Source organism: Phasianus colchicus, chromosome 6 (assembly GCF_987193195.1).
Source record: "Phasianus colchicus chromosome 6, bPhaCol1.hap1.1, whole genome shotgun sequence".
In the NCBI taxonomy this organism is placed as follows: domain Eukaryota; kingdom Metazoa; phylum Chordata; class Aves; order Galliformes; family Phasianidae; genus Phasianus; species Phasianus colchicus.
Genome location: NC_143441.1, coordinates 11148519 through 11175869, shown reverse-complemented (window position 1 = coordinate 11175869; position 27351 = coordinate 11148519). Strand labels below are relative to the sequence as shown.

At 40.9% G+C, this 27351-nt stretch overlaps 1 protein-coding gene across 2 annotated transcripts; it reads right to left on the bottom strand.

The window, feature by feature from the left end:
- Positions 1–111: 111 nt before the first annotated feature.
- SACM1L (SAC1 like phosphatidylinositide phosphatase) lies at positions 112–27043 on the bottom strand. 2 transcript variants are annotated; one of them, XR_004166502.2, is made up of 21 exons: positions 26844–27043; positions 22446–22543; positions 20873–20947; positions 18325–18452; positions 17234–17383; positions 13166–13225; positions 11780–11813; positions 9326–9427; positions 8485–8570; positions 8215–8301; positions 7712–7780; positions 7550–7629; positions 6944–7042; positions 4480–4618; positions 4194–4263; positions 4024–4096; positions 3480–3573; positions 3305–3397; positions 3114–3132; positions 2560–2617; positions 2082–2111 (listed from the first exon to the last, which is right to left on the bottom strand). XR_004166502.2 is itself a non-coding variant. In XM_031590340.2 (20 exons), the coding sequence occupies exons 1-20, from the start codon at positions 26900–26902 to the stop codon at positions 1975–1977; spliced, it is 1791 nt and encodes a 596-aa protein (XP_031446200.2). In that variant the 5' UTR covers positions 26903–27000; the 3' UTR covers positions 112–1974. The 2 variants fall into 2 exon arrangements, 1 of the variants encoding a protein (XP_031446200.2); XM_031590340.2 differs by lacking the exon at positions 3114–3132 and having other exon boundaries at positions 112–2111; positions 26844–27000.
- Between the last annotated feature and the right edge of the window lie 308 nt (positions 27044–27351).

Below are 27351 nucleotides of genomic sequence, written 5' to 3'. Positions count from 1 at the left end.
GCTGGAAGCGGAAGGCGAACTCGAGATTTTACGCGTCTAAGCACCAAAGTAATACATCTAGACCGCAACAGCCATGCTTCCACGTCAAGTAGTAGATAAGGACTGCCAGAATCTAGAAAAATCTTTTTTTTATTGTCATGAGTACACCATTGTGATTTCAGCAATACAGACTCTTTGCAAAGCACTGAGCTCTGGCTACCCTCCAGCTTTGAGAACCCACATTAACCTGTCCTTCCATCCGTATACACACTCCAGAGCTGGTCTTTGACACAACAAATCTGTTATTTTGTGTTTATTTTTTTAAAAGCTGCAAAGATTCAGTTCTAGGTTGCAAGACAACAGAGTTTTCAAAGGGCAGCTGCCCAAGAGCCATAAGAACCATTACATACTGAGTCTATGGTGTTCCTGCACTTTGCGTCCATGACAGAGGTGACATTGGAAAATGAAATCAGAGAGAAGTTTCCAGTTAACCACCAACTGGTATTCCCAGCACAGCATCTAGAAGCAGACAGAGGCATGGCAAGTACTGGTGTTTATGCACAAGTTATGCTCACAAAGAACCAGATGCCTCCAGCAACATTCAAGGTTAAAATGAACAGATAACTGCAAAAGTCTGTACACAGTTTCAGTCATAACACAGTGAAACACTGGAGTATGAGTGCTTTGTGTTCTAACCTCAGTAATGAGAACTGTGCTAGCTCTAAGATTCTACACATCTCTCCCCCCATTTACATTTTATAACTGCAATCTGAATATACAGCTGTACTTACAGGAAATATTAAACAATGCGCAGCGCCTTAAAGCAAGTTTCATGGCTGGTTTTGAACAAACCATATAAAATAAGTGACAAAATAGTTTAAAATTGGTCCTCGAGTAGGATTACTTATTTTTATACAGCTTGGAAGCACTAAATTTAAAGACACATTTATTGTTAACCAGCACATGTTATTTTGTAGCTTTTTAAAAAACTTTTCTCCTTTAAAGTGTGTTACATCATCATGCATGAAAAGCAAGAAGCTGCTCCCAAGTGCAACATGGCATTAAGGTGACATTTCCTCCTCCGATTCATACTCCTTTTTAAAAAAGTTATTCCAACAACAACAAAAAGAACAGAGGCAGCTGACTAGGAAAACAATACCAAGCTCACCTTTTGCTTTGTGACCATTCTTGAAGTGATGGAGTACTTTGGGCCTTTAGCATAAGGAGGGTTTGATAAACCCCACAAGGAGTTTTACATTCTTTGATTTCATTTACATACTTAGAAAAAAAGAAGAAAGTATTTTCATGAGCTAACTAATGAATCATCATCTGGAGACTGCAGTACTGAAACAGTGCAAGACGTTTGCAACTTCAGGAGCATCCAATTACAACTCTCACTCAAACAATGATTAGTAGAGTATTGCATCAGTCAGACAACACAGGACAAAAAGGTCATCCTGGAGGAGCACTAGGATTCAAAAAATCCTGTATATTTAGTGAAAAAACCCCCACACAACTATGCATGAAGGACTTGGACCTTACCATAGCAAAAGTAATCCAGCTACAAGCCTCGGAACAAGACTTTCTGTTGTTATGAAGCCTTATTTGTTCAGAGAACATGATTAGAAACTCTTATTACTGCTGTAACATCCAGGTATTTTGACACATGAACAGAAGGGCTCTCTCCTGCCAACCGAAGTTCAGCCAGAACTGCACACGTGGACAATGAGCTTAAACCATCCACTTCACACTCTACAGCATTCCAGAAACCAAAAAGCTGCCCTTAACCATTGAATTCTCAGTGATGTGGATGGAGGCCCTGCACTAATGCAATATTCTAAAGACCATTGCAACTGAGACTGTTTCTCTCCCCTCCAGCGCTGCCAATGAAGAATGTCCATAAGACCACTAGTTAGTGTGGAAAGCAGGTCAGTAGAGACTCCAAGTGTGGCTGGAGGAATCCTCAGTACCAAGCCGCTTTCCACACACACAAATTCAGTCCATCTTCTCTTTCTGAACCAGCTTGGGTGCATCTACAAAATCCTTGCCGTTGTAAAGGATGATGGCAAAAGTTCCAAAGCTTGCAGTTCCCCAGAAAAGCACATAGGCCAGTGTCTCAGTCCACGTATCACCTGTTAAATTCAGACACTCTAGTTCATCTCCAACGATCAGACAATCTACATACAATAACAAGACATTTCAAGCCCTCCCACAGATATCAAATGAAGTTAAGAGCGCTTCACAGGCAGAGGCCTTTCTTATATTATTTTCTATTTTCTTACCTAGAAGGTGACAGGTCAAAGTTGCTTATTTGTGAACTAGCACTGTCTGCCACACAGTTGTTTGAGTACTTTAAGCAGATAGCTATGGAGGTCACAGACTCAAGAACTTTACTGGCACAGATATTAGGAAATTTAAGGAAAAAGGCTGAAAGCCTTTTTTATTCCCAGCACAGATTTAGAGTAAAGGAGATATTCATCAGATCAAGCTTATATCTATATCTCACCTTTCTGATCTGCTTTTGTGCAAAAAAGTCTACTCAGGTAGAACTAAATTTGGGGGCAGTTAATTGTGACTTACCAGCCATTAGCAAACAAATGATGCACATGGAGAAAGCAACCACCATAATAATAGGCAACTGGGAAAAGAAAAAGGTTAATTAAATGATGTAATATCACATATATTCCTTAAATTCCTTGAATCTAAGGCTGCAAAGCTATTTACTTGCTTTGCCATTAAGTTATTTTAACTGTTGATGTCAGGTGCAACTGTAAAATTTTGGACTGTTCCAAATAGTGCTCAATAGTGACATTCAGTATTAAAATACATCTTCTAAATATTAGAAGAGATGTGATGTAAAGGACTTTTTTTCCTTTAAAAAGAATAAGTACACCAGCTACCACTTAAACCCTTTGTGTCCCCACGTCCCATTTTGCTATGTAGAAGGGAAAGAAGAAAAAAAGGCAGAAAAAAGTTTTCTTCATGTTACAGTCTATGCCTCTGCATAAAGTATGAGAAAAGATTTTCACAAGCTTCTTCTGCAGAATGAAACAGTCATTGATGGTGACTGGTAGGATTTCTCCCTTCCCACTTGAAGCAGATTTTAAAAAAGCAAGCAGCAGTTCTTTCAGTACCTCAAGGACACTTCGCTTTCTGTCAAAGGAACAGTCTGTGTTTAGTCCTACAAGCAGGCATCACAGAAACACAGCCACATTACAGGGACACTCAATTACTAAGTAGACAATTTCTACTTAGTTTTATTAATGCAGGTGACCAAAAGGTTTCATACATTTGGAAAAACATGAATTGAAGTCTCCATACTCACAGCTAAGAACTTCCAGTCTTTCTTGACATGTAGAGGACTAGCAGATTCTACTTCATCCACTGAATAATTTCCAAGAAAGAGATCAATAGCATCCTGAAAGAGAAACAGAGCAGAAGTTGAAATGCACAACAGTATTTATCAAATACATTTCCCCACAGTTAAGAGCACAACTTACTTGTCTAAATCCATCAGAAAAGTTATTTTTGTAATAACGTATTAATGAGTTCCAGCCATCCATTATTAAGCCCCACTGAGTCCTCTTCCCAGTTCTGAAAAAGAAATTTAAAATATTTATTACATACTTATGCATTCAGGACAAGTTTTAGATATAGTCCTTCCACTGTTCACTGTTCAAACGTATTACATTTAGCGAGTACACATACATACAGTTACCTAGTGCTGCCTCTGCATTATTACCATACACACTTGTTACAAGTTATTTGAAAAAGGAATTACACTTCTCTCCATCCTATGATACAAATGTACCTTGAAGATGTGCATTTCTTGTTTTTATTTCTAGATTGCCTTTTCTCCTTTCACGTACACACAAAGAATAGCATTCTTCTGTAGATTCCCATCTCACATTTTACCAAAACACACCACAAAGTTCATTAATAGCCTATGCCCCAAATTCATGATCTTTTTGGATGCAAAGACCTAAAGGAAGCCCCAGACATACACAAAAACCCAGAAGGCCTTTACAAGAAAGGCAGACTTGCCTTGTGTAATCTGTCTTTAAGGCACCAGTTCCAGCATACTGTTTGGCACAAGCATTAGCATTATCAGCCCATGCTGTAAACAGGAAAACATTGAGAACATTAAGGAAGTTATGTGCTGTTTGGTAAAGTGATTTAGTGTTTTTGTTTTTTAAGCTTTATGAGCAGCATACCATTTTTGTAGATTTTCTCAAAGTCTGCTTGCTCCTCAATCCTCTGTCCAACATGCAAAACACCTAGCCTCTGAAACAAAGCAGATGGAAGCGCGCTAGGAATACGTTAGAAATACTAGGATTTGCTTTCAGAAAAATCTGTGTGCAATGAACTAGAATCCGGTCAGTGCCTTTCACATAAGCATTACAGTAACTCAAGCTCTTGAGGTGTTTCACAGCACAGTCAGTTTCAAGTAGAATTCCTTCCTCCTCTTAAGAGCTTGTCAAATAAGAACTAAGTATTTACCTGAAGCTGGGCTTGAAGAGATCGGCGTGCTAACAAGCTCTGAATCACATTTGTCCTATCCAGGCAGTCCATACAGTTACTGCGGAATGTTCCTTCCTGCTGAGTCACAATTTTACCATCCGAATCAACTAGAAAATAACTAAAACATACAATGTATAAATACCTAGGTGGATTGGAACAAGTAGATATTCCAGCAGCCAAAATATGGTTTCCAGAGCACATGAAGAATTGTTAGCCATGTCTTTTGACATGGGATGCCACCCTTAATTCTTTTCCTCCTATGATGAAAAATGAAAAGCAGTATCGATACATGAACAAGTTGAAATCTTCAAGCAGTACTCATTATTGTCATTCAGACAGACAGCAATATTGAGCTATAGGCCAATGGGAAGAGCAGCTACTAGTGCAACAACTGAGGAACATACAACTTAAATCACTATGTCCGCAACTACCGTGATCATTAGCAGAGCATTAAAGTAACCAGATCTGGGTCTGTATACCTGATTACCAGCCTCAATCCAGTTACCATGACAAAGAGTAAACTGTGAGGAGCACTTCTTCCAGAAAGTTCTTCAAATCTTTAAGGCAACTACTGAAAAATCTGCTAACGGCAGTTCTCATACTCCTCCTCTCCATTATACAGACATCTGTGGGAACATCCCTTCCCCCTAACAACTACATATTTGAATCAACCCAACCTTTTTAAACCAACTAAACCGTACAGGTTTTTTCTTCCCCAGTTAATTGGTATTAAAAAGTTCCTTTTAAATACTGGATTTCATGAAAATACTCTAGTAACTGAGCTGATGAAACAAATACACAAATCAAACAATCAGTTGGATGCATGGATGGGACTTGTCCTACCACAGAATTAAGCTTCCAGTTGCTTAAAGAATCTACAGGGTATGATCTGTGAATAAGTTACTCCTTCATGTAATTATGAACTCTGAATTTGGACTAGTGTATGATCCATTTTTACTGTACAACATTTTAAGACAATCACACTAAAGATGCATGCAGTACAAAAAATATCAAGAGCCTGACACAAAAGCATGTTTTTACTTTGATCAGCCTTGTGTTGACAAGATCTGGTTTTGTAATTCTTGGAGAACTAGTTTTGTTAAACTGCTTTCCATGTTGAATGATTAGAGTTTACACCTATGAAATCTTCACTTTCCACCTTTCTCCCAAGTTTTGTCTAGAATTGGTATTAGGATAATCAGCAAAAATGAGATAGATTAATGATAGACTAAGTGATAAATCTCCTGCAACTGCTTAAAGAAATAATTTTTTAAAAAACAAGAATAGAAGAATAAGCATTCTGTCAGATTTGTCATAAGATTCAATCTGCAGAAGAGTTGTTTGCCTCTCCCAACGGTGCAGAATTACTTAAGCGCATCAGAACTCATTTTCCTGTTTAAATGGTAACAGAGGTCAAAGTGAAATAAAACATGGCATAATGGAAATAACCTCATCTTGAGAAAGTGTCTTATTTTCTGTATCTCATTTTTATAGACACATTGCCTCCTTCGTTTCAAGGAAACTTGCTTATTGTCAGCTGCCATCAGAGGCTTACAAAAGAACCATATGATACAATTCCCAGCATTCACTCTAATGAAGGATTCTTACTGAATAAGAAGCCTACACGTGTATTTCCCGTTCTTCCAAGTGCTCTGAAGCTGATTTATCCTTTTGCATTTTAGAAGGCTTTGGGGCTTTTTTTTTGGTGGTGAGGAGACTGAACTTGTTATCATGACTAATTCATACTATTCTGACAGTCTTCATTTCAGGCAAGAGATCAACTCCTCTTCTAATCTGCTGCTCACCATCCTTTGTTGGCTCAACTATATCGCTGCCAGTTCTGCAGCACCCCGAAGCACAAAGTAAACCAGCTGACACAAGACCTTAACAACAGAAAGGAAGTAACCAGAAAAACAGAACAAAGTAAACAGTGGCCCTATCAATCTGCACATCTATAAGTGGCAAAGACCAAGATGTGCATAAAACAACATGCTCATGGGAGCAAACACAGACCTAAGTTGATGCGGATGCTTAATCCACAAGGAATTAAATTCTCATTTTGTTTCCAGTCACGTAAAATTAGACTAGCCTTATTAGGTAGTAGCAAGGTATAACAATCAGTACTAAAGCAAAGGTTTGATACCACAAACAATGTGCAGAAATGTAAAACACAAAGAACAAGCCTGGGGCCAGGGGAGCACGACACCATGTAGCAAAACAGCTAAGAAAGACATAAAGAGGGCTCTGTACTTTACATCCTAACCAATCTCCATCCTTGCACTTGGTATTAGCAAGAGAAGAGATATGGAAGCACTAACAGCATGTATAAGAATAAGATGCATTTACAAGCTTGACAAGTCTGTCTTAATGTGCCTTATAACAAGAGAAACTGTGAGAAAGCAGTCTATTTTAATACTTGATTAAGAGAACCGCCAAGTCTTACCTAAACTCATCTTGCTGTTCTGCTAGTTGATCCAGTAAAATCTGAAGTCGATCCCACCTCATCCGACTGCACTCCTTATGGAAGTCAAATGCTATGTATCTGTTCAGAGGAAGAACCTTCTTAGAATACTTACTGTAATGAAAGTCTCAAAGATCCACACATCCATAAAACAAGCAGTGACAGAATTTACATTCACGCATCTTGTCAGTGCTCTGTAATCTTTCCATGGCTGCTTCCTTACTATGTATGGTGACTGCATTTACATTGTGTTATAAGACACCATTAGCCTGAGAAAGCACTAGCTATTCATTCTAAGTTCCAGCTAGTATATTTTCTCCAGAAAGCACACAAGAGAAGAAATGCATCTGATTTCATCTCTGTCATTACCATGACCCTTGAATTCCCTCCTTTGTTCTATTTGTCCCATCTTCAGCCTTGCCTGTGCATAAAATCTGAGGTAGAGGCAATGGCTACATAAAGGTTACTTATATAAACAAAACATCAACAAATCAGCTATTTAATAAAGGCCTTGAGAGCATGATCACTGTCTCAGAGGCAAGGTTCAGTTTTTAAACTCAAGGAAGTATCATTTCACTTCACATATACCTGACCATTCCATTTGCCATGCTGTTCACCATTTTTGCAAATGTCTGCTCCAGAGGCAGCTCAGAACCCTTTTGGTTAACCTGGAGAGAAAAAAAAGCGCATTATTTGTAAACCTGCTTGAAAGAAGAGCAGCTTTCTCAAGAAGAACAAGGGAAAGCATACCAAGTTAACAATCATCTGCTTCCCATAGCTGATTATTTGTGAGTCAAAATGTCTTTGGAAGCCATCCATCTAGAAAAGAAAGGAAATGCAACAACAGATTTAAGATTTGATCTACAAGAAACCCTCACAATTTTCAATGATACGGCATACACAGTTTTATAGCAAAGTGTTTGTTGTTCTGTACTGTGTTTACACACTTTATTTTCACTCCCCCGCACACATTTCCCCCTCCTCCCCCCCAATTCAGCTCTCTTAAACAAGCTATAGATAAGTATTTTCCAACTACTAGAACAAGAACCAAAGAGAAAACACTACCCTCATTCACCCTAGATGTTCTTTTTCAGGTACTGGACTTCTTCCACAGAACACAAGACTTCTCACCGCTACTCAAAGATCCTCTATCCAATATTGCTGATTTTTATTCTTCTGATTACAGTCTGTCACACTATCCATCTACACAAGCCCAGAAACGCATTAGAACCCCAAGACAAACACTCACATACATGATTTACTGACTTGCTGATCTGCGGCTTTGGTTTATACTTGAGGTTTGGTCTCTGAGACCAGAAAAAAGGAATTGATCCACGAGTCTGAAAAAAGAACATAGCAGTTTTAAACAACAAAACTTGCTTTCAAATGGCAAGTGAGCCTTTAAATCAGAATGTTTTAGCTAACATACATTTTTAAAAATGCACAAATATGGTATATTGTAATACAGAAGATTTATCAACACATGCCTTAAGCCAGTCAGCAGTTTATTACGCTGACCTTACCTGAACAAATGATGCTTTGCTCCCCTTGTAATGCACAATTTGTTCTGTTTCAACAAAGTTAGCTGCGTGTCCTTCTGAATCGATACCTAAGCAGGATAAAGACCTTGTAAAGAGCTCAGGGCACAGCACAACAGCAACAAGGTATCAAAAGGCTTTCTACCCTCAACTTCCAAGCCCTCAAAAGCAAGCATGAAAACACCAGAACTGCCTTAAGGTGGCAAATTAAAAATGCCTCTGGCAGATCTTTAATGTGATCTGTATCAAGTGTAATTACTGAAGAACTACAGTTGTGCTTATCACATTTTGTGAATTATAGTCCTGATTACAGTCCTAGAAACTGAGTAGCTGAATAGAAAATAAAGCAACTGCTCTGACACTAATAACTATAATTCAGTAGCAAAGGTACTGCAGAAACTGACTTATTTCTTTAAAAGCATGTATTATTAAGACTCACACAGAACAAGCAGTACTTTAAAGCCATTTCCTCTTCTAGTTTTTGACCTTCAATAATTGGAGAACACCACTACTCAGGGCTCCACTGGCAGTGCCAGCTATGCTTCGTTTACTGCTAGGCCAGAAAGGGATTAAATGCAAATGCAGCCCCATCTAAATGGGAAAGCAGTAAAACTCCCCTATAGAACTTCTGCACTAATCTCTAGCAGGAATAAAGAAGAACTTCATCACACAGGTTACTGGTATATTTTTCAGAGCAAGGTACTTTTGATATAAGTTACAATTACATGCATTTTGCATTCGAGTCATTGAGCAGCAGTTGCTCTTAAAAGAAAGACACATAGATTGAATGTGCACTATGTTTAAGTAAATGCATTTGGTATTTTACCTCTTACATAATAGCGTACACCAGCTCTGAAACAGCTTCTTCTGGAAACAAGCAGCCAGTCAAAACACTTGCCATTAATAGAACAAGAGTGCATAGAGATAACTGATGAATAATAATAAGGAAAAAAAGCCAAACTTTTCTTACATCAGCAAGCAGCCAAAGTGAAGGAACCAAAAAGATAACATCCAAAGAAAGCTGTAAACATTTCCTGCTCAGTAGCAAACACTAAACTTAAGAGAAAGTACCTTTTTTCTATCAGTATATGCATCTCAAAAGACAAGATAGAGGGGATGCACTGATGAACATGCATTAGAACTGCTATAGTTTTTAGGAAGTGAGACACTACAGAAGATTATCTAGTCTTATCGTTCCACATATATCATTAAATGAACTGATTTCTGAAGTCCACAGCTGTTATCCTGTTAAGACATGAATTAATGGATATAGCAGTCTTAGTGCTTCTTGCTCGTGCTGCTTTCAATGAAAAGGACACTCCAAAACTTTCCTCTAGTCTTTAAGAAAAGTACCTTCAGCTATGGAAGCCTTGCATGTGTGAGTACAACACACATCACACTTACAGATTTCAGAACTATAACAGATGTAGACTGGCTTTCAAATCCACACATGCAAAAATGAGAATGCACACCAAGTCTTCAGTAGGAACTTCTTATGAAGCATGCTTTTCTGCTGAGGCTAGATACAGTGGCAAATGCACCATAATCTGTGACTAAGTTTAAGCAAGGATTGAACAGGACATTAACCAACACATCCAATTTTGGATTCCTGATCTGTGCTGCTAATAATGCCCTTTGTTTGGATTAGAGCAATTTGTGCAGTCTAAAATAGACCAGCATTCCTCATGAATGACTTCTCCAGGCAGATTCATAGGCTTTCATCTTCTGTCATTTACAACCAAAACACAACTCTAAAATATTCAGAGGACCAAAACTGGTAATTTTTACAAGCTGCAGCACTGGCATACTGTATTGGAAGCAATCAATAGAACCTCAGGCTAACATAAATCGTTGGACGAAAGGAAAGCCAAACAACTACATATTAACTTCTTCCAAAGCACTTTACTCCAGAATTGTAACGCAATAACTGGCTCATTCTGTATCCATAATTTGTCCCAACTTAAGCATGGGCTTGTTGGCAACTTGTAACATACACTTAAGAGGAAAAGACATAACTGACTGTTCTTGGTGGGTGCAGTGTTTTCTTTTTGGAGGAGGGCAGGCTGAAGAGAAGGAGGGGGCCCCACTCAAGATGCTGAACAAAATATACGTAGGTTTATATGGAAGAAGATCGGAGCTGAATGAATTAGCTTGTAGTGAGACTATGACAGTTCTGCTTCAGGCTTTTTCCTACCATTTTAATCACACACAAAAAAAAGTTTCTTTGAATTCTTGAGCTCTTTAACACGTTTGGTTAATGTCAGAATTACAACACTGCATACAACTCATGCTAATTATTTATATAATGAAAAAAGGACAGAGGAAGGTTAGCTGCAGTCTGCCAATTGCTAATTGCAATCTATCCAGATTCTTCCACCCAGCACCTGGCAGAGGCAGGATATGGGCTGCGCTGCTTTGACAGCTCCCTTTTGCTATCTTTCCTTGACTCTCCACCTACTCCCACAACATTTTCCATTAAATGAAGGCACAGGAAAGAAGAACTGGAGATCTGCCAGCTGCTAACAGTCCTACCAGAACAACTGATACTGTCTGGAAGCCATTCTCTGTGCACATCAGAGCAACCTTGGCAACAGAATGCTGCCTAAGTTATTCCATCAAGTCTTAGCCACTCCTTTTTGTATTGCCAAGTCAGAACCTGGGACTTGCTGTTGATCACACACTGCATGAAGAATATCGTTGCCAGAGAGAGTTAAGCCTACTTACAAGATTAAATTTTCTCCTTCTCCCAAAAGAAAACAAAAAATCCCACACTCAATGGTGATTTGCTAGTTACCCTACATGCTGACGCAGGAAAAGCAACCAGCTAGAAGAGGAGTTTCAGGAGCCTTCAGCAGAACTCATCTTTTTATTCACCAACAGGAAGATTCACAAGCATTCCTCCAAATCAAAACTACTCTCCCTTATTTTAAACTCAAAGGAAATGCTAACTGAAGGTATTTTTATAACAAAGCAAGAAGTGCTAAGGTTGACGTAAGAATTTGCTACATTGATTCTAACCTTTACTTCCTTGAAAAGCAGTTAGCTAAATCATGCCTGTAAAAATCAATTACACCAAGCCTTCAAAGTAGAATATTCATACAAGTTAACACACGAATGGCCTATCAAACCTGTAGAGTTCATACCTGAACAAAATACCACTTAATTCTAACACTGTATTCTATGTTACATTACTAGCATAGCCAATGCAGCAACCCATGCAGCAGTCATTTTGCCACAGACTACTGAATTCAGTACTGATGTTTAAAGCATAAAAGGATACATCCATGCATCACTGGCGTAGCAAATCGATGGATCTGAAACAAACAAGAAAGCCACACAATGCATTTAAAATTAAACAATATCAGACAAAAAATGGTAACTAATAGTAGTTATTACACCATAATAATTTCTCTAATTTGTTTTAAATATAGCTTTATATGCTTGATATTCGCTACTTTTTGTTTAGGATGCAGTAATTCCTTCAGAGAGAACAAAATCTGAAGAAAACAGCAGCACACCTAACCTTTACTATACATAAAACTTCAGTAAGGGAGAATTCTTTGACTAACACTTGAAATGCCTGTTCCAGGATTTCTCTTACCCACTCACTCCAGAGTCACTTGGATTTTCAATGAAATTTAAAATTCAAGTCTTCCAGTGCTAGAAGTCAGGTAATCTCATTACCTGTAATTGTTACTATAGCAAGCCACGGGTAGTCAGTATTAGGTCATGCTTCCCCTCACATTGGTTGCCTCCACCTTCAAGTCTGTTTTGCTTTCTCCTTCTGCTTTCACCAACCAGCCATTTGGCTTTCTTTGCTCTTCCCAACACAGGTTCTCTGATTTCCCCAGCTTTGTTTGCATAGCACCATCTAAAGCATCTACTCAGTCATATGTCTCTGGAATATACACAACAGCCCTGTGCTACTACCTATTTTCACAGTCCAGAAGCAGGGCATAATCCAGCCTTTTCAAACAGTGCTTAACATAAAAGCACAACTCCAAAGGATACTGAGACAGAAATAGAAACAGCACATCATTCACTTGGATAAATGGCAAGTACTGATAAAGAGAAAAGGTTGCTGTAGTGTAGACAATCTAGTAGGTTTCATGTATTTCTCAAATCTTTAAGTCTGGCCATTGATGTACTCACTTCAGGCACAGTTCATGGTGAGGCACTTGTACTTACTGCACTAAATGAATTCAAATGTTACATTCTGCCAATCTTAAGTTGAAATAAACTGAAAGAACATGAAGTGTTAGTCTTACTCAAGTTTCAGATTTACAACCTGCTCACTAAGCAAACAGTTTAAACTGCACCCAATGAGAAAGATGCTAGCCAGCCTTAGAGTACTGTGATGAACCTTTCTTATACCAAAAGATAAATAAGTAGTTATATTCTAAAAAGTTCAAGAAGCACATGCTCTGCAGTCTAAGTTTGCCTTCAGGTGATGCAAGCATCTCTTCAAATGTAGACATTTCCAATACTATGTATCGAGGATACTGACATAACTTTGGAAGTTTGAAAGTAGATTGTCAATGTACTGAAGTAAAAGACAAGTAGCCAAGCTACACTAGATCCCAGCTGTCTGAAATAAAAGAATGCTGTATAATTTTATTAAGAGTATATTCATTCTGTATCAATATAATGATTATAAAGTGTTTACCTCTGGTTGAGCAGCAAATTCTCTAAGAAGGTGCCCATTCCATACAAACCGTGGATCTGCCTGCAGCAAAAAAAAAAAAAAAAAAAACAACAAAGCCATGCTTCTACAAACTCTCTGTTCTAATTCAACATAAGGGCAATTTGGTTTGGAAGCCATGCATTACGTAAATTTAGGTGGGTAAGTGTATATGGAGGTGGAACACCCTTTGTTCACTAGTACCATTAATAGATCTTCAACTAAAATTCTAGATAAAATTGTTAAAAGAACAGTTATCTGATCTGAGGAGGTTGCCAGACACTTCAGGTATGCTAAACCATTAACAATTCAGCTGAGATACGAGAAGAACATTCAAGAGTTTGTATTACATAAACAGGGCTAAAAGAGATTATCCAAAACACTGATAACAATAGCAAGGTAAGATTGCTCAAATGGGTAGAAGGTAAGAGTGTAAGGAGTCCAGTATGCAATAATCAACAATTCAGAGAACCAAAAGTTAAACAATAGCTGTAATTATAGAGAATTTATTTCCAGCCACATAAATGATCCTCTACTTCATGTTTCTCCTGTTCACAGCTCACCTCAAAAGCATCTTGGGCAGGTTGCTGAACACTTTCTAAAAAGCTACCAGATTAGTCATCAAAGTGACATTTGCTGCAGAACAGTGCAGGCTCTAGGGAGATGGCACAAATTTCAACTCTAAGATGAGGAATACAAGACAATGCATCAGCAAGGACGAGGATAATTCAACCTCAGTGTGAGAAAAAGGATAAAAACAACCTATTTCTGTCAGCCAATACAGCAAGTAGGACTTGAGCTACCACAAAAAAACCATGATGGATTAGTGACCTTATTCTGGGGTTGTTTCCTTCTGCTAAAACTACTAAACAGCAGCAACAAAGAAATCCACACCAGCTACCCACTAGGTTCCTCCTGGAAGAAAACCAGAAATGCTCAAAATTGTCATCATTCTTTGACTAAGTCACTATATTGCTGAAGTTACATTTAAATGGTTTTAGCTAACATTTGTATTTACTTTAAACTCTCTATTTACTGTGCCTTGCCTTATAAACAACGTTGTAGGATGCCAGTTTTAGCACAAACCAATTTTTTCATGTCAGCAACCAGTCTCTCTTACAAGAGTATCTCAAAACAACAAAAAAGCATTTGATAATGCAAAAGTGGTCCCCAGCATCAACTGGAAAATGTGATGTTTTGATGATTTTGTTCAAGTCTTGGATTGAGAAAGTGAACTCCTTCCCTAGAGCACACAGTTTCAGTAACCAAGAAGCTTCAGAGGTTGGATGGTCACAGCCAGAGGGTTGAAGTCAACAGATTTACATCCAGGAGGAGGGCCACCATGAGTGGTGCCTCCAGGTGTCTGTTGCTCTCCAACACCAAACAGAGGGATCAAGCACACCCTCAGCAAGTTTGCAGATGACACCAAGCTGAGCAGCGCAGGGATACAAAAGAAGGAAGGGATACCATCCAGCAGGACCTGGATAGGCCTGAGAAGAGGACCCACAGGAACTTAATGAGGTTCAACAAAGCCAAGTCTGAAGTGTTGCACTTGAGTTAGGGACATTCCAGATACATGCAGACTGGGAGAAGAACTCATTGAGAGCAGCCCTGCTGAGAAGAAGGGTAAGGAAGATGATTGCCTTCATAAAGCCACATCTGGAGTACTGCAGCCAGGCCTGGTATCCCCAGCACAAAAAGAATGTGGAGCTGTTGGAATGGGTCAGGAAGAGATGGCCAAAGGGCTGGAACATCTCTCATAAAGAAAGGAGGAGGAAGTTGGCCTTGTTTAGCTTGAAGAAGACTTCAGAGATCTCATTGCACCTTCTTGTACTCGAAGGCAGCTTACAAGCAGGGAGGAGACTGACTTTTTACATGGTCTGATAGGATAGGGGAATGGTTTGAAAATAAAAGAGGAAGTTTAAATGCTATGAGGAAATTCTTCACTCAGAGGGTAGTGATGCATTGGAACAGGTTGCCCAGAGGAGCAGTGGATGCATTCAAGGCTAGGTTGAATGGGACCCCAGGCAGCCTGATCCAGTGGGTGGCAGCTGTGCTGATGGCAGAGAGATTACACAGAATCACACAGAATCACTAAGGTTGGAAAAGACCTATAAGATCATCCAGTCCAACCATCCACCTGTCACCAATGGTTCTCATTAAACCATATCCCTCAACACAACATCCAAACGTTCTTTGAACACCTCCAGGGTCGGTGACTCCACCACCTCCCTGGGCAGCCCATTCCAGTGCCTGACCACCCTTTCAGAGAAGTACCATTTCCTAATATCCAGCCTGAATCTTCCCTGGCGAAGCTTGAAACCATTCCCTCTAGTCCTATCACCAGTTACACGAGAGAAGAGGCCGACCCCCAGCTCGCTACAACCTCCCTTCAGGTAGTTATAGAGAGCAATAAGGTCTCCCCTGAGCCTCCTCTTCTCCAGACTGAACAATCCCAGCTCCCTCAGCCGCTCCTCATAAGGCCTGTGCTCCAGACCCCTCACCAGCTTTGTTGCCCTTCTTTGAACACGCTCCAGGGCCTCAATGTCTTTCTTGCAGTGAGGGGCCCAGAACTGGACACAATACTCAAGGTGCGGCCTCACCAGAGCTGAGTACAGGGGAACAATTACTTCCCTACTCCTGCTCGTCACACTGCTTCTGATACAAGCCAGAATGCCATTGGCCTTCTTGGCCACCCGGGCACACTGTTGGCTCATGTTTAGCCGAGCGTCAACCAACACCCCCAGGTCCATTTCCTCTACACAGTCTTCAAGCCATTCCACCCCAAGCCTGTAGCGTTGCTTGGGGTTGCTGTGGCCAAAGTGTAGGACCCGGCATTTGGTCTTATTAAACCTCATCCCATTGGCTTCAGCCCAGCTCTCCAGCCTGTCCAGATCCCTCTGTAGGGCCTCGCTACCCCCAGGCAGATCGACACTTCCAGCCAACTTGGTGTCATCTGCAAACTTACTGAGGGTGCACTCAATGCCCTCATCCAGGTCATCAATAAAAATATTGAAAAGGACAGGCCCCAGCACCGACCCCTGGGGAACACCACTCGTGACCGGTCGCCAGCTGGATTTAGCTCCATTGACCACCACTCTCTGGGCTCGACCCTCCAGCCAGTTCCTTACCCAGCCAAGAGTGTACCTGTCCAAGCCACGGGCTGCCAGCTTCTGCAGGAGAATACTGTGGGAGACAGTGTCAAAGGCCTTGCTGAAGTCTAGGTAGACTACATCATTAGAACTAGATCATCTTTAACATCTCTTCCAATGTAAGCCATTTTATGGTTTTATGAAGTCAAAGGTAAACCATCTTGAATTCCTTTTAAATTCATTTGAAACAGACATTTTGAAGTACTTCTAACCCGCTTGATCTCAAAGTCTGACATCACAGCTGAACATACTTTTGTAACATCATGCTGCTAATAAGCTATGAGGCTGAAGGAAGAATGGACTACTATGCTAGCTGCAACCTCCAGCAGTTTTGATAGGACACCACAGCGCTCAGGCTTCCGTACTGAAGCATAATACATTAGTTACTTCCACTCTTATTCTAAGCACACAAAAAAGCAAACTAAGTTGATGGATTGTACTTTGCACACTTAACTGGTTGCTTCTTTTTCCTCCTACTGCCAGCTTCTTAAGAGAACTACTCCATTACAACTGGATTGATAAGCTATAGACTTTAGCAATAGAGAAATAGGAAGAGAAATAAATTACTGTTATAAAGACTTACGTTAAGTGACACACAAATCCATTCCACTCATTTAGTTTAATGACTGAGATAGTAAAGACATTTTCAGCTTAAGAGGATCATAAACTCTAACACCATCTGCTACAATTTAACATTATTTCATTATAAAACATCGTAGAAGGTTTAGGCTTGAGAGTAGTAGATGCACTGATCTCATCAACATCACCCTAAGCTTTTTATTAACTTAGTTTGAGACAGATAGTATTTAAATGATGTCCAAAAAAACCTGAGTAAAATATACTTACACCATGCAGAACCGACAACATCAGAGACAGATACAAAGCAACAAGAAATCCTTACCCTCTCCAATAGGCTCATCTCCTGGAACTCTGGGCTGGTGTTGGCTAATCGTTGCAGGGTGTGTGTTAGATCATAAGTTGTTGAGAAGTAAAACCCATCCACACTCAAAACATGACTAATCATTGATAGAAATACTTTGTTGTCCTGTAACTGTTAAGAGGAAGGAGAAAAAAATTATCATCAAAATACCTTATTTTTAAGAGCTATCACTACTTTATCCAAAACTATTTAGATTTTTAGCAATGCAAAAGAAAGAAATGTAAAAGAAAGTTTACTGCCAAGATCACCCCAATTACTAATCTGTGTTCAATTCAAACTTCAACTAACCTCACTCCTTTCCTGAAAGAGCATCAGATTCCCTTTCAGCTCTGTTGGTTACACAAACTTATCTACTCTTTATCAATCCACAACACATATTAAGGAAAAGCCTCTGTCCTTTACCTCCCTCTAAAAACCAATTTGTCCCTGCTGAGCAATCATGTGATTAATTCCTTAGATTAAGCAAGGTGGATAGCCAGATGTGAGCAAGGCAGCTTACTGTAGAACAGCAAAGCTGTGAGAAATATACAACAGGAAGAGTGATTTTATGGAGTGGCTCAGGAAGGCTTTTCTAATAGACTGCAGAAGTGTAGCACTAAAACATCTCTGCAGTACACCACACAGGGAAAGCATTCATTAAGGTCCTCAAAAGGGAAAAGAGGACAGATACTCAGGAACAAGAATATGCAGCAACATAGGCAACTTCATCCTACCATACTGTACCATCCTAGAAAGGGGAAAACCACACAACTTATGGATCAAGCTCAGTGGGACAACATTCCATGTTGTACAACATCAGGTGGTTACCTTGAATGACATAACTTACACGTATTTCAATCCAAATATCCCAACAATTACTGCAGTCTGAACCAATCAGAGGAAAAAGTATAGTTCAGAGAGATTCATAAAACAACAAGATTACTCACTAAAGCTAAAAACCAATATACTCTGATCCACTAACTTTCACAGTTCCATTGAGTTCAGTTCTGTGGTAATGGAGACCAACAGAAGAATTTCCTCCCCACTCCCCCAGTCAGTCAATCCACTTCTACCTGAATATCAGTTAAGTGCAGCATGGTCTTTTTGTAGGACAGGATGTCGAAGTCTGTTGCTTTCCAGATTGCATGACTGAAAATCTCACCTACTTTTTTCTTTTTTGTTATAACAATAAGATATGTCCCTGTAAATCGGAAAAAAACAGTTTTGAAAAATCAGATACACACATGCAGAAAACCAGTCCATAACCATATACCAGAAAACTGAAATCAATAGGAAAGAGTGAGGTTTCTTCAAGTCCTAGATAGAACTTTGTTCATTACAGCAGCAAGCAGCTGGAACAGAAACAAATACACTTACAAAGGTACCCACCATCTCTATACTAGCAGATCTTGAGCTACTCAAGAAACGTAAAGAATTCACAGAATAGACAAGGAAAAAGTCATATTTATGCTGCAGAGAAAAGGCTGTCTAAGTTCTTCAGGTCTGAAATGTAGAATGTAACCAATGGCTCAGTGCTTTCCAAATCATGTTCAAGTATGCAAAAGGAACCATGCTTTGGAATCCAAGACATATATTTCTCTTTTGCTCAAAAATATATTTGTCCTATTAGGTTCAAAATAAAGCAAACAGGAGGGGTTTCGTTTCTTTGTTTTAATAATTTAAAAGAGTAAGCTTGCTGCTTTCCTGGTTGAATAAGTAACAAGGAAAAAATATCATGACAGTATGCTCTAACCTATTAATTTAGATTTGCTGGACAATAACAAAATATAGCTTTATTTCAGTGCCATCTTGCTTTCAAAAAAAGATTACTTCACAAAGTTGCATATTGGCAGAAAAAAATCCTTCACACATTGTAACACCATTAAATGTGTAGCTGAAGCTTCAGCTGAGCAGACCACAGGCACAAGAACAAAATACTTTTTTTAGTAATGCCTTAGTAAAAAAACAATCTACTTACTGAAATAAGAAAGAGCTTATGTTACAAGCAGCACTTCTACTACCATGCCTAGATATGCATGAGAGGTTTTATGGGAAGGTTAATTATTATTGTAGGTATCTAGTCTATATACTAGTCAGAGAACAAGTAACACTCCCCTACATATTTAAAAAAAAAGGAAAAAACCTCTTCAGCTCTTGTTTTCTACCATTTATTTTAGTGGAATAATTGAGGCTCTAGGACACCTGCATCTCTAGGTATAAGTATCACTTTTGGTTGGCATGTCACAAGCATCCAGATATCTTACAAGAACCAGAATTATGTTCACCACTGTGTTACAAAGGCACTGTATAAATAAGTGTGTTCACACCAACACGAGTTACCACCACTGTCTTTTCCTATTTCAGTAGGTGACATTCAGTTTCAGATTTCAAACACTTTAAATAATATTCCAGCATTTCTCCCTCACTTAATACTGTAATAGACAAAAACATTAATGCCTGTTAAAGATGCTTCATTGATGGATACTGAATCAGATTTACAATTATCACATATTAGTGAAATGCCTAACAACTGTCCACCAAACACTAACCAACACAAGCTATATACTAACGGAGCCAGGCTTCAGGGGTGGGGCTGGGGAGAGGAAAAAGGATATTGAAATAAGTTACATACTTTGGTGCAACACTCAGTCAGGTGAAAGAAAGTTATTACCAAATCTACAGTATGGAAAACTGCCCTCTGGGGCAGTGCAGTTTTAAGACAACAAAGACTAATAAAGTACTTAAGACAGAGGTGTCCATTACATTTCTGTGTAAGATGCAGAATTTTTGCTTGATATGTGAGCTTGTGAAGTTTAAAAGTTTGACTTCTGAAAGGATCTTACTGTACTTAACAGTGATACTTCTCTTCAGTTGAAGAATGCCATAGCATGATTGAACTTAAATCCTTTATTCGCATGGAGGCTTTCATTCACCTCATTATTACATCACTTTTCAGATTACAGTCTGTAGAGGGAATTGCTATTCAAAAGATAGCCATCTCTTGTTAGCTTAAGCCTTATGAGTCATATTCATTTGTGGCAGTGACTACTGACATCTCACAGTAATTTTGGATATTTAGAAAAATCAGCTTACTCTTACCTTATCCTGTAAATCCCTGAGATGCAGGATTGTTCTAGTCCATTCTTTTTCTTTCAATGTTGAGTTTCCTTCATGTTTTTATGTTGTTAGTACACAATCATTACCTACAGAGTCATACCCACTTACCTAACATCTTGTCACCCTCATTTATTTATCAGCATTACTGAATTGAAGTCAGACTGCACAATACATGACTACTATGTCAAGTCCTCCAACTAAGATGAAAACAGTTACAGAGACCTTCATCTAGCAGACAGATGAAGTTGTTTGCATGCATTTGAAATACATCCTTAAAACTCATCAAGCTGGCAGTAAACCTTAGCTTTAGAGCAGCTACAAATTTGACTGTCATGAATATACAACATTAACTGAATTTGGATACCTCTGTACCCCAGCAACCCAAAGGAAAGCCAATCATAAGATGAAAGTGCAGTATCAGAGACCTGAAAAGACTATTCTCGTCTTTAAAGTTACCTTAGCAATATATTTCTCTTAATTTATATAAGCACAGTTTTTTCTTACCTGCCACCAACCGTATTGTTCCCAAAATACCGTATATAGGCCGTGTAACAGCTGAAGGGGGAACATCTTTTTTAACTAAAAAACAAACAAACATCTATATGTAAACTTCAGAATGTTCTGTGAGTGTATCAGAACTAAGTTGTCAAAGCTTCTTGGACAAATCAAATTTTGCTTGCATTTGGAAGGAATGCAATGAAATTCTAAAGCCTGAGAGGGGGACAGGAAAGGGGGGGGTTGGTCAAGGAGGGGATGCAGAAGCACTCTAACTTAATTTGTAATTTTGTTTAATCAAAAGAATAATTCGATTGAACACATTTAAGCTCAATAACAGTTTAGCAAGAAGACTCCTGAACAACATACATTCCTACCAGCTTCTAGAAGCTTGTTGTTTTAATACCATCAAGACACCAAGGACAAATAAGCCACAAATGCTTATGACTGCCATTCTTAGTTTCTTCTTAACCTCACCCTACTTCCATCTCAGAAGCTTTAGCACACTTCTCCACCTGCAGAACTACTACCAAAAGCACAGATCTTGCAAGCAATATAGCATTCCAAAAAACACACGAAGATCCAGAAGGCATCCAAACATCAATTCTAACTGCTAACATGTTAAGCTTTCCTCTACCCACTTCTCTAGAATAGCAGAATGAACATCAAGAGTTCAAAGAACTCCACACAATAAAACAAAAAACGCCCACACAGTTCAGCATTCTCCCAGACTCTCAAGTCTGGAGAACAGACAGTGCTCAATTCTTTGTGTGCTTTAAATATCACACAGGTTCATCTCATCAAACATCAGTAATAGAAACTGATGCAGACTAGCAGAAGACTTTGGATAGTCATCTCTACTAGCCATCTAGTTTTGTAAGGGTAACTTTGAAGGAGAAATGGAGGTACTACACTAGAACACTAAAAACATCAAAGGGATGGGCTTTTATGTACTCATATGTGAACATATCTAACAAAGAATAAAGGAGTTGCTCCTTCTGTATTAATACCAAACAGATAAGTGCTAGAATACTACCGAGATACCAACTCCCAAAGCATCAAAAAAGGGAAGTCACACATCACTGTAACTTCATGTTATCATTTAATGCAAGTCCTTTGATTTTTTTTAAAGCATTGGGTTCACATTTTGAAAGAAATATTAAACCAGTTAATGTTTTGAAGACCTGAGCATCAGCATGCTTAAGAGTACCTGCACTGAGACTCGAATCCACACTCACAACAGAACTAAGTTTACAGTGAGGTTGTTGCTGGCTTCTGTTTTTGTTTCTTAGAGATTTTATGAAAAACCCAGGCTTAGTACTAACAAACAACTGCACAACTAATTCAGCAAAAGCTGCAGAAGTACAGCATTCAGCTCCTCCTTGACTGATCCTGAATTTGGGTTGCTGCAACAAGTCTATGTGGATTAGTCAGTTCTTACTGATAAATAGTTTTGCTGAAAACAGACAAGCACCACCACCACCATCATAAAATTCTTACAATCTTCTGAGAACACCTAAAACAAGAGAACAGAACAACAAACACCAAGGCTTATGCTGGGATGCACTGGGAAGGAAAGTACCTGTAAGAGTGACTTCCGTGGAGACTCTGTCAATAGCCAGCACATCATCTGCTCCATCATCACAGGCTTCCACATAGAACTTCTCTGGTGTTATATGCCTTTAACAGAATGGAGAAGAAAAAAATTAAACAAGACTAACTTTATTTATATTTTGCTCTGTGTTCAGGTGGCAAAGAGCCTAATCGATTTTGAACTTCTGCTGCAAGAAATCACCATAACATTCCCATTGGATTACTTCCTAACAGGCAGTGCACGAGAAGCAAATAAAACAAATCAGTTACTCAAAAATCCATGGCCTGTTTAATAAACACCACCCTTCTTCATTACAGTGGAGGTTAAAGACACAAAGATGGGTTTATCTGCATACTGGTCCACTACATAACTCACATAAGCTTGAGCTCTGTCACTTCAGAAGTCTCATAAACCAAAATAAAATGACAGAAGTCAAACAGGAACTGAAGCATCACATCCCTGATGTTGGCCCAGGAAACACAAAGCTGCGCTCAAAGCAGTGAGAACATCCCACACTGGAGATAAATCTGCTAGAAATAACCCAGGAAACAACTGGAAACTGGCAGATCTTCTGAAGCTGTTTCTCCCTACACAAACCTTGCCTTCCTTCACACTTTTGTTAGTTCGTTTTCTTGGCTGTTTTTCAATGCCTTCAAAGAGCCAATGGAGAATAACTCAGATCAGAAGAAACCCTAGCTCCTCTTTTGGCTCCTGCTTCTACAATTCCTCCCACTACTGTTTTTGGTCACCTTCTCTTACACAGTGCCTGTACATTTCCACCTTTGCCTAAGCCATCATTTCCACAGGCACTTCTGAAACGAGCTTCCACACAGCAGTCTATATTCTGTTTTTGTACAACCTTCATGTTTGGCACCAGAGCCTGCCTTGTCCTTGGCCACGCTGTCACTGCTATCTCTAATCTGCCAAAACAGCAACAACTCTTCCCATAAATACCTTGCTTCCATCACAGTTCAAGAGCACAAACCCTCCCAAGATCTGAGCTCCTCTCATCTAGTTTGCATTACAGAAGGACCACCGCTGTCAGAGACTGTTGCTCAGCATAGCTAAGGAACAGTCATAAATGAAAACATTTGGCACTGATAGCATAACTCATATTCAAGAACAGGAAAGATGTCAGTGCACTGCAGCCATCAAATTCACATTTCAAATATTACTAAGGGTGGCTTGTAGCACATTCAGAAAGTCTTCCCCAATTTAGAAATGTGTGCAAACTGCTGCCAAGAGATACAGCAATTCATCCTGTAGGATTGACTTCATCCTTACAATTCAAAGCTGAGGGAGAAGTATCTGTACGAGATTTCAAGACACACAAAGAAAATAAATCTTTATTGGAAATTTTAATTTTATTATTTTTTTAATAAAAGGTCTTTTGTAATTATTTCACCTCATGTTGCTGAAGAATTGCTCAAAAGGAAAAATATACAAAAGAAAGGAACATGGAGGCTACAATCAAAACACTTTCAACAATCTTGCCTTTAAGGAGCAAAACCTTCACCGAAATGAAGCCTTCAGGTTTTCCAGTTTATCCAGTTGAAGCACTGCCACTTCTGAAATCACCGTGGGCACTGACAGATGAGAACTTCCAGGAGCACAGTAAAAGATGACTAAATGACTCAAACCAAATTAGTCCCTGTCCTCCCCAGAGCTGGGCTCAGCATCGTGTTGTGTTGCAGCATAGGCTTCAGATGCTAGAGGCATTTTTAATGCCCAGATGAGAAGCCGTTCAATGCAGGCTGAAGAAAGGGAAAAAGGACAAGCTTGCCTAGGAACAGTTAAGATGTGATGAGTTTTTAACTACGTGCCCTTGTTGCTGAAGCAATTTCAGTAGAACCCGAGTCATGCATTTGCATGGGAACAAGTTTGGTGTCACAGCAGGAGTGGCTTACCTGCAGATCTTCCTGGAAGTTTCTATAAAGACAAAGATACCTTGAAATTACCCCAAGGGAGAAGGTTTCAATACTTGCTGTTTTTCTTAGTAGCTAGCTGTATTACAAGAAATTCTCTATTCTTCTTCATCAAATTCAAGTTTACCATATTCCTGTGCTTCAGGATAAGCAAGCAAAGAAAGTCATTCTCCCTCAAAAGCCATGAGCTGCAACTTCAGCCTTCCTAAGGAAAAAAAACACCTTCTGTTGTATTTACCAGCTGCTTTGTGAATCACTTGTGAAGATATTGCTCTTCCTTCCTAAAATCGATATCAAAACAACAGCTGTCCCATTTCCCAATCCAAGTCACAAGACTGCACTACAAAAAGCATCAATTCTTACCATAATAGAAACATAGAAGGAAAATAAACACACTTGCTTATACCACTTATAGGCTTGGTTTCATTGACAGTTGAGATGGTCTCTTTTGGTTTGTGTATGTTGTAACACTTCACTTGCTCTGTTTTTATTACAAAGCAATGTTGTACATCATGAATACTGGGCAGAGCTGCATCCTACATTGTAATTAGGCTGATCTAACAGACAAGAGTATTCCTACATCCAGATTTGGGATGACACAGAAACCATCTCAGCCTGATGGAACCAAAGATAGAACCTCACTCAATACCACTTCAGCCTTCCAGACCTCAACAGCCAAACCCTTACTTCAGCGATTGATTATTTCACCATAAATACTTAAAATCACTCTAATGCAGGAAGCTTTCTGAGAGCAGCCTCTGAACTCTGCAATAAAACAAGCCAAAAGCACATCCTGCACTGCGCAATGCATTTGCTGTGCTCAAGCAGCAAAGCAGTCAGCAGTGGGCTACAGGAAAGACGTTAACAAGATACAGCTCCAGCAGCACATTAAGTAACAGTGCTAACATGCTGATGGTTGCAGCACTCCAGAGATTCCAGATTTTCTAGGTGAGCAGGTGTTCTAATTATACATCTACAATAAATATTACTCCTCAAGCACAGACAGTGCAAGGAACTGGAACATTTCCCATGGAGGAATAATTGCTGGGGGAAAAAAAAGTACAATCCCAGGATTTTAAGAAAAAAAACAACCACCCAACCAACAGAAATATCTTTTAAAAATAATTAAGACATATTAAAGGCACAGCCTCTTCATAATTATTTCCAGTTATATTTCACTTCAGATGACAAACAATTTACTGTGTAACTCACTGCCCTTCTACATCAACAGCCCTGAGCTCCACCGTGGCAGACGAAGCAATGGGAGCACACAGCAGTTCTTTATAGAGGCATTAACCAAGCACTGAAAGCTCAGCTTAAGAAAAACAAAACCAAAAGACAAAGATGCACTTTTGGACTTCTCCCTCAATGCAGACAGGCAGAAAGGGGTGTGTGTATACTACTGTAGTGCTGCAGCACTACTAAGCAGCTCAATAACCAATGCTGCAACTCAGCTAGTTACATCGGTAGCAGAGAAGCTTGACAGCAACACATTAACCTGCACTGCTTGCACTTGACTGAAGATGAAGGCTTTGTGTCCCCGCTTGTGACAACATGATATGCAAGAGGTCTGCATTCAGAGCTGACTCTTGCAGCAGGATCTACAGCAGAGCCCTGCAGCATGCACTACAGCCCATGGGCTCCATGCAGTGCCCTCTGACCTCCCAGAGACTTTTTACAAGGCCGTGTCCAGACAAGTGCTTTTACTTTAAGAAAAGAAAGCCTTGCCAAGAAGGTCTGTATGTCACAGGACGCACAGCGGCCGCTCACACAACTCACCTTCCCTGCTCTGCAGACAGAAAGATCACAAGTTCAGCTCATGGACAGTCAAGCACCATGAAGCGACAAGAGCAGCAGCGAGCTCTGAGCCGCACAGACAGCACTCTCAGCCACAACCGAGGGTTCTGCAGCACAGGAGCACCCAGCCACCTCCAGCAACAAGGAGAGGACAACAACAAGGGGAGAAGCCCAGAGACTGCCGTACATACAGCAGCGTTATGGCAGACCGCATACGCCGGTCTCCAAGGACAGAGCTGCGCGCCCTGATCCCAAACACGGCCATCTGACGGAACCGTGAGGTCGGGCCTAAGAACCGCTCTCACACAGCGCTGCCCGGACGCAGCAGCGGTGAGCGCAGGGCAGAGCTCGCACGGCACACGCGGAGGTCAGGCGGCCGGCGGCGCCCTCGGGGCTCACAAGGGCACCTCGCAGCCATTTCTGGCCGCCCGCGGGCAGCGCTCACGGCCGCCGGCCCGCAGCTATCAGCCGCTGGGCGGGAGCGCCTCGGGCCGGTATCGCCCCGGTTACGTAACCGCTACTGCGGCACCGAGCGAACGCCTGCGACTGCGAAGTTCAAAGGTTCGCCCTCCTCCCGGGCGGGCCGAGGGGAGCCGCCCGCCGCCCCGCCCTCGCCTCACGCAGGTGGAGGAGCCGCTCCCTCCCCCCCCCGGCCCTCACTCACAGCTTCAGGTTGGCGTACGACGCCGCCGCCGCCGCCGGTCCCGCCGCCGTCGCCGCCATCTGTAACTCTCCGGCCGCCGGTCCCGCTCCGCTCCCCGCCGGCCGGCCGCTCCCTCCCCGCCTGCCGGGCTGACGCGTCCCGCCGGCCTGCGGCGACGGAACCTCGCGCGGGACAAACCTCCTCGGGCGCGAGAACGGCCGGGCGCGGCGGCGCCTATGAGAAGCGGCGGGAGGGCGCGGGCCGAGAGGCCGGCCCCGCCATTGGCCGAGCGCCCGCGCTAACCCCGCCCCCGCGGAGCTCCTGGAGCCGCCGGGGCGTCGCGGACCGGTGACGCCACGCCGGGCAGAGGGAGGCGTGCCAAGGAAACGCGCGGGGATTGGCCGGAGCGGAGTGGGGCGGTCGGCCACGCCCCAGGGAGACTCGGCGGGCGGGGCGGGGCGGGGCGGCGGGGTGGGGATCGGCTGCCTTCCAGCCGGCGGCCCCGCCTATGGCCCCGCCTCGTAGGAAC

Coding starts and splice junctions, on each gene's coding strand:
- SACM1L (XM_031590340.2), bottom strand. CDS start 26,902: ATGGCGGCGACGGCGGCGGGACCGGCGGCGGCGGCGGCGTCGTACGCC. Junction 22,544..26,843: donor TCGTACGCCAACCTGAAGCT/GTGAGTGAGGGC, acceptor ATTCTGTTAAAG/GCATATAACACCAGAGAAGT. Junction 4,619..6,943: donor GAACAGCAAGATGAGTTTAG/GTAAGACTTGGC, acceptor TGTATGTTTTAG/TTATTTTCTAGTTGATTCGG.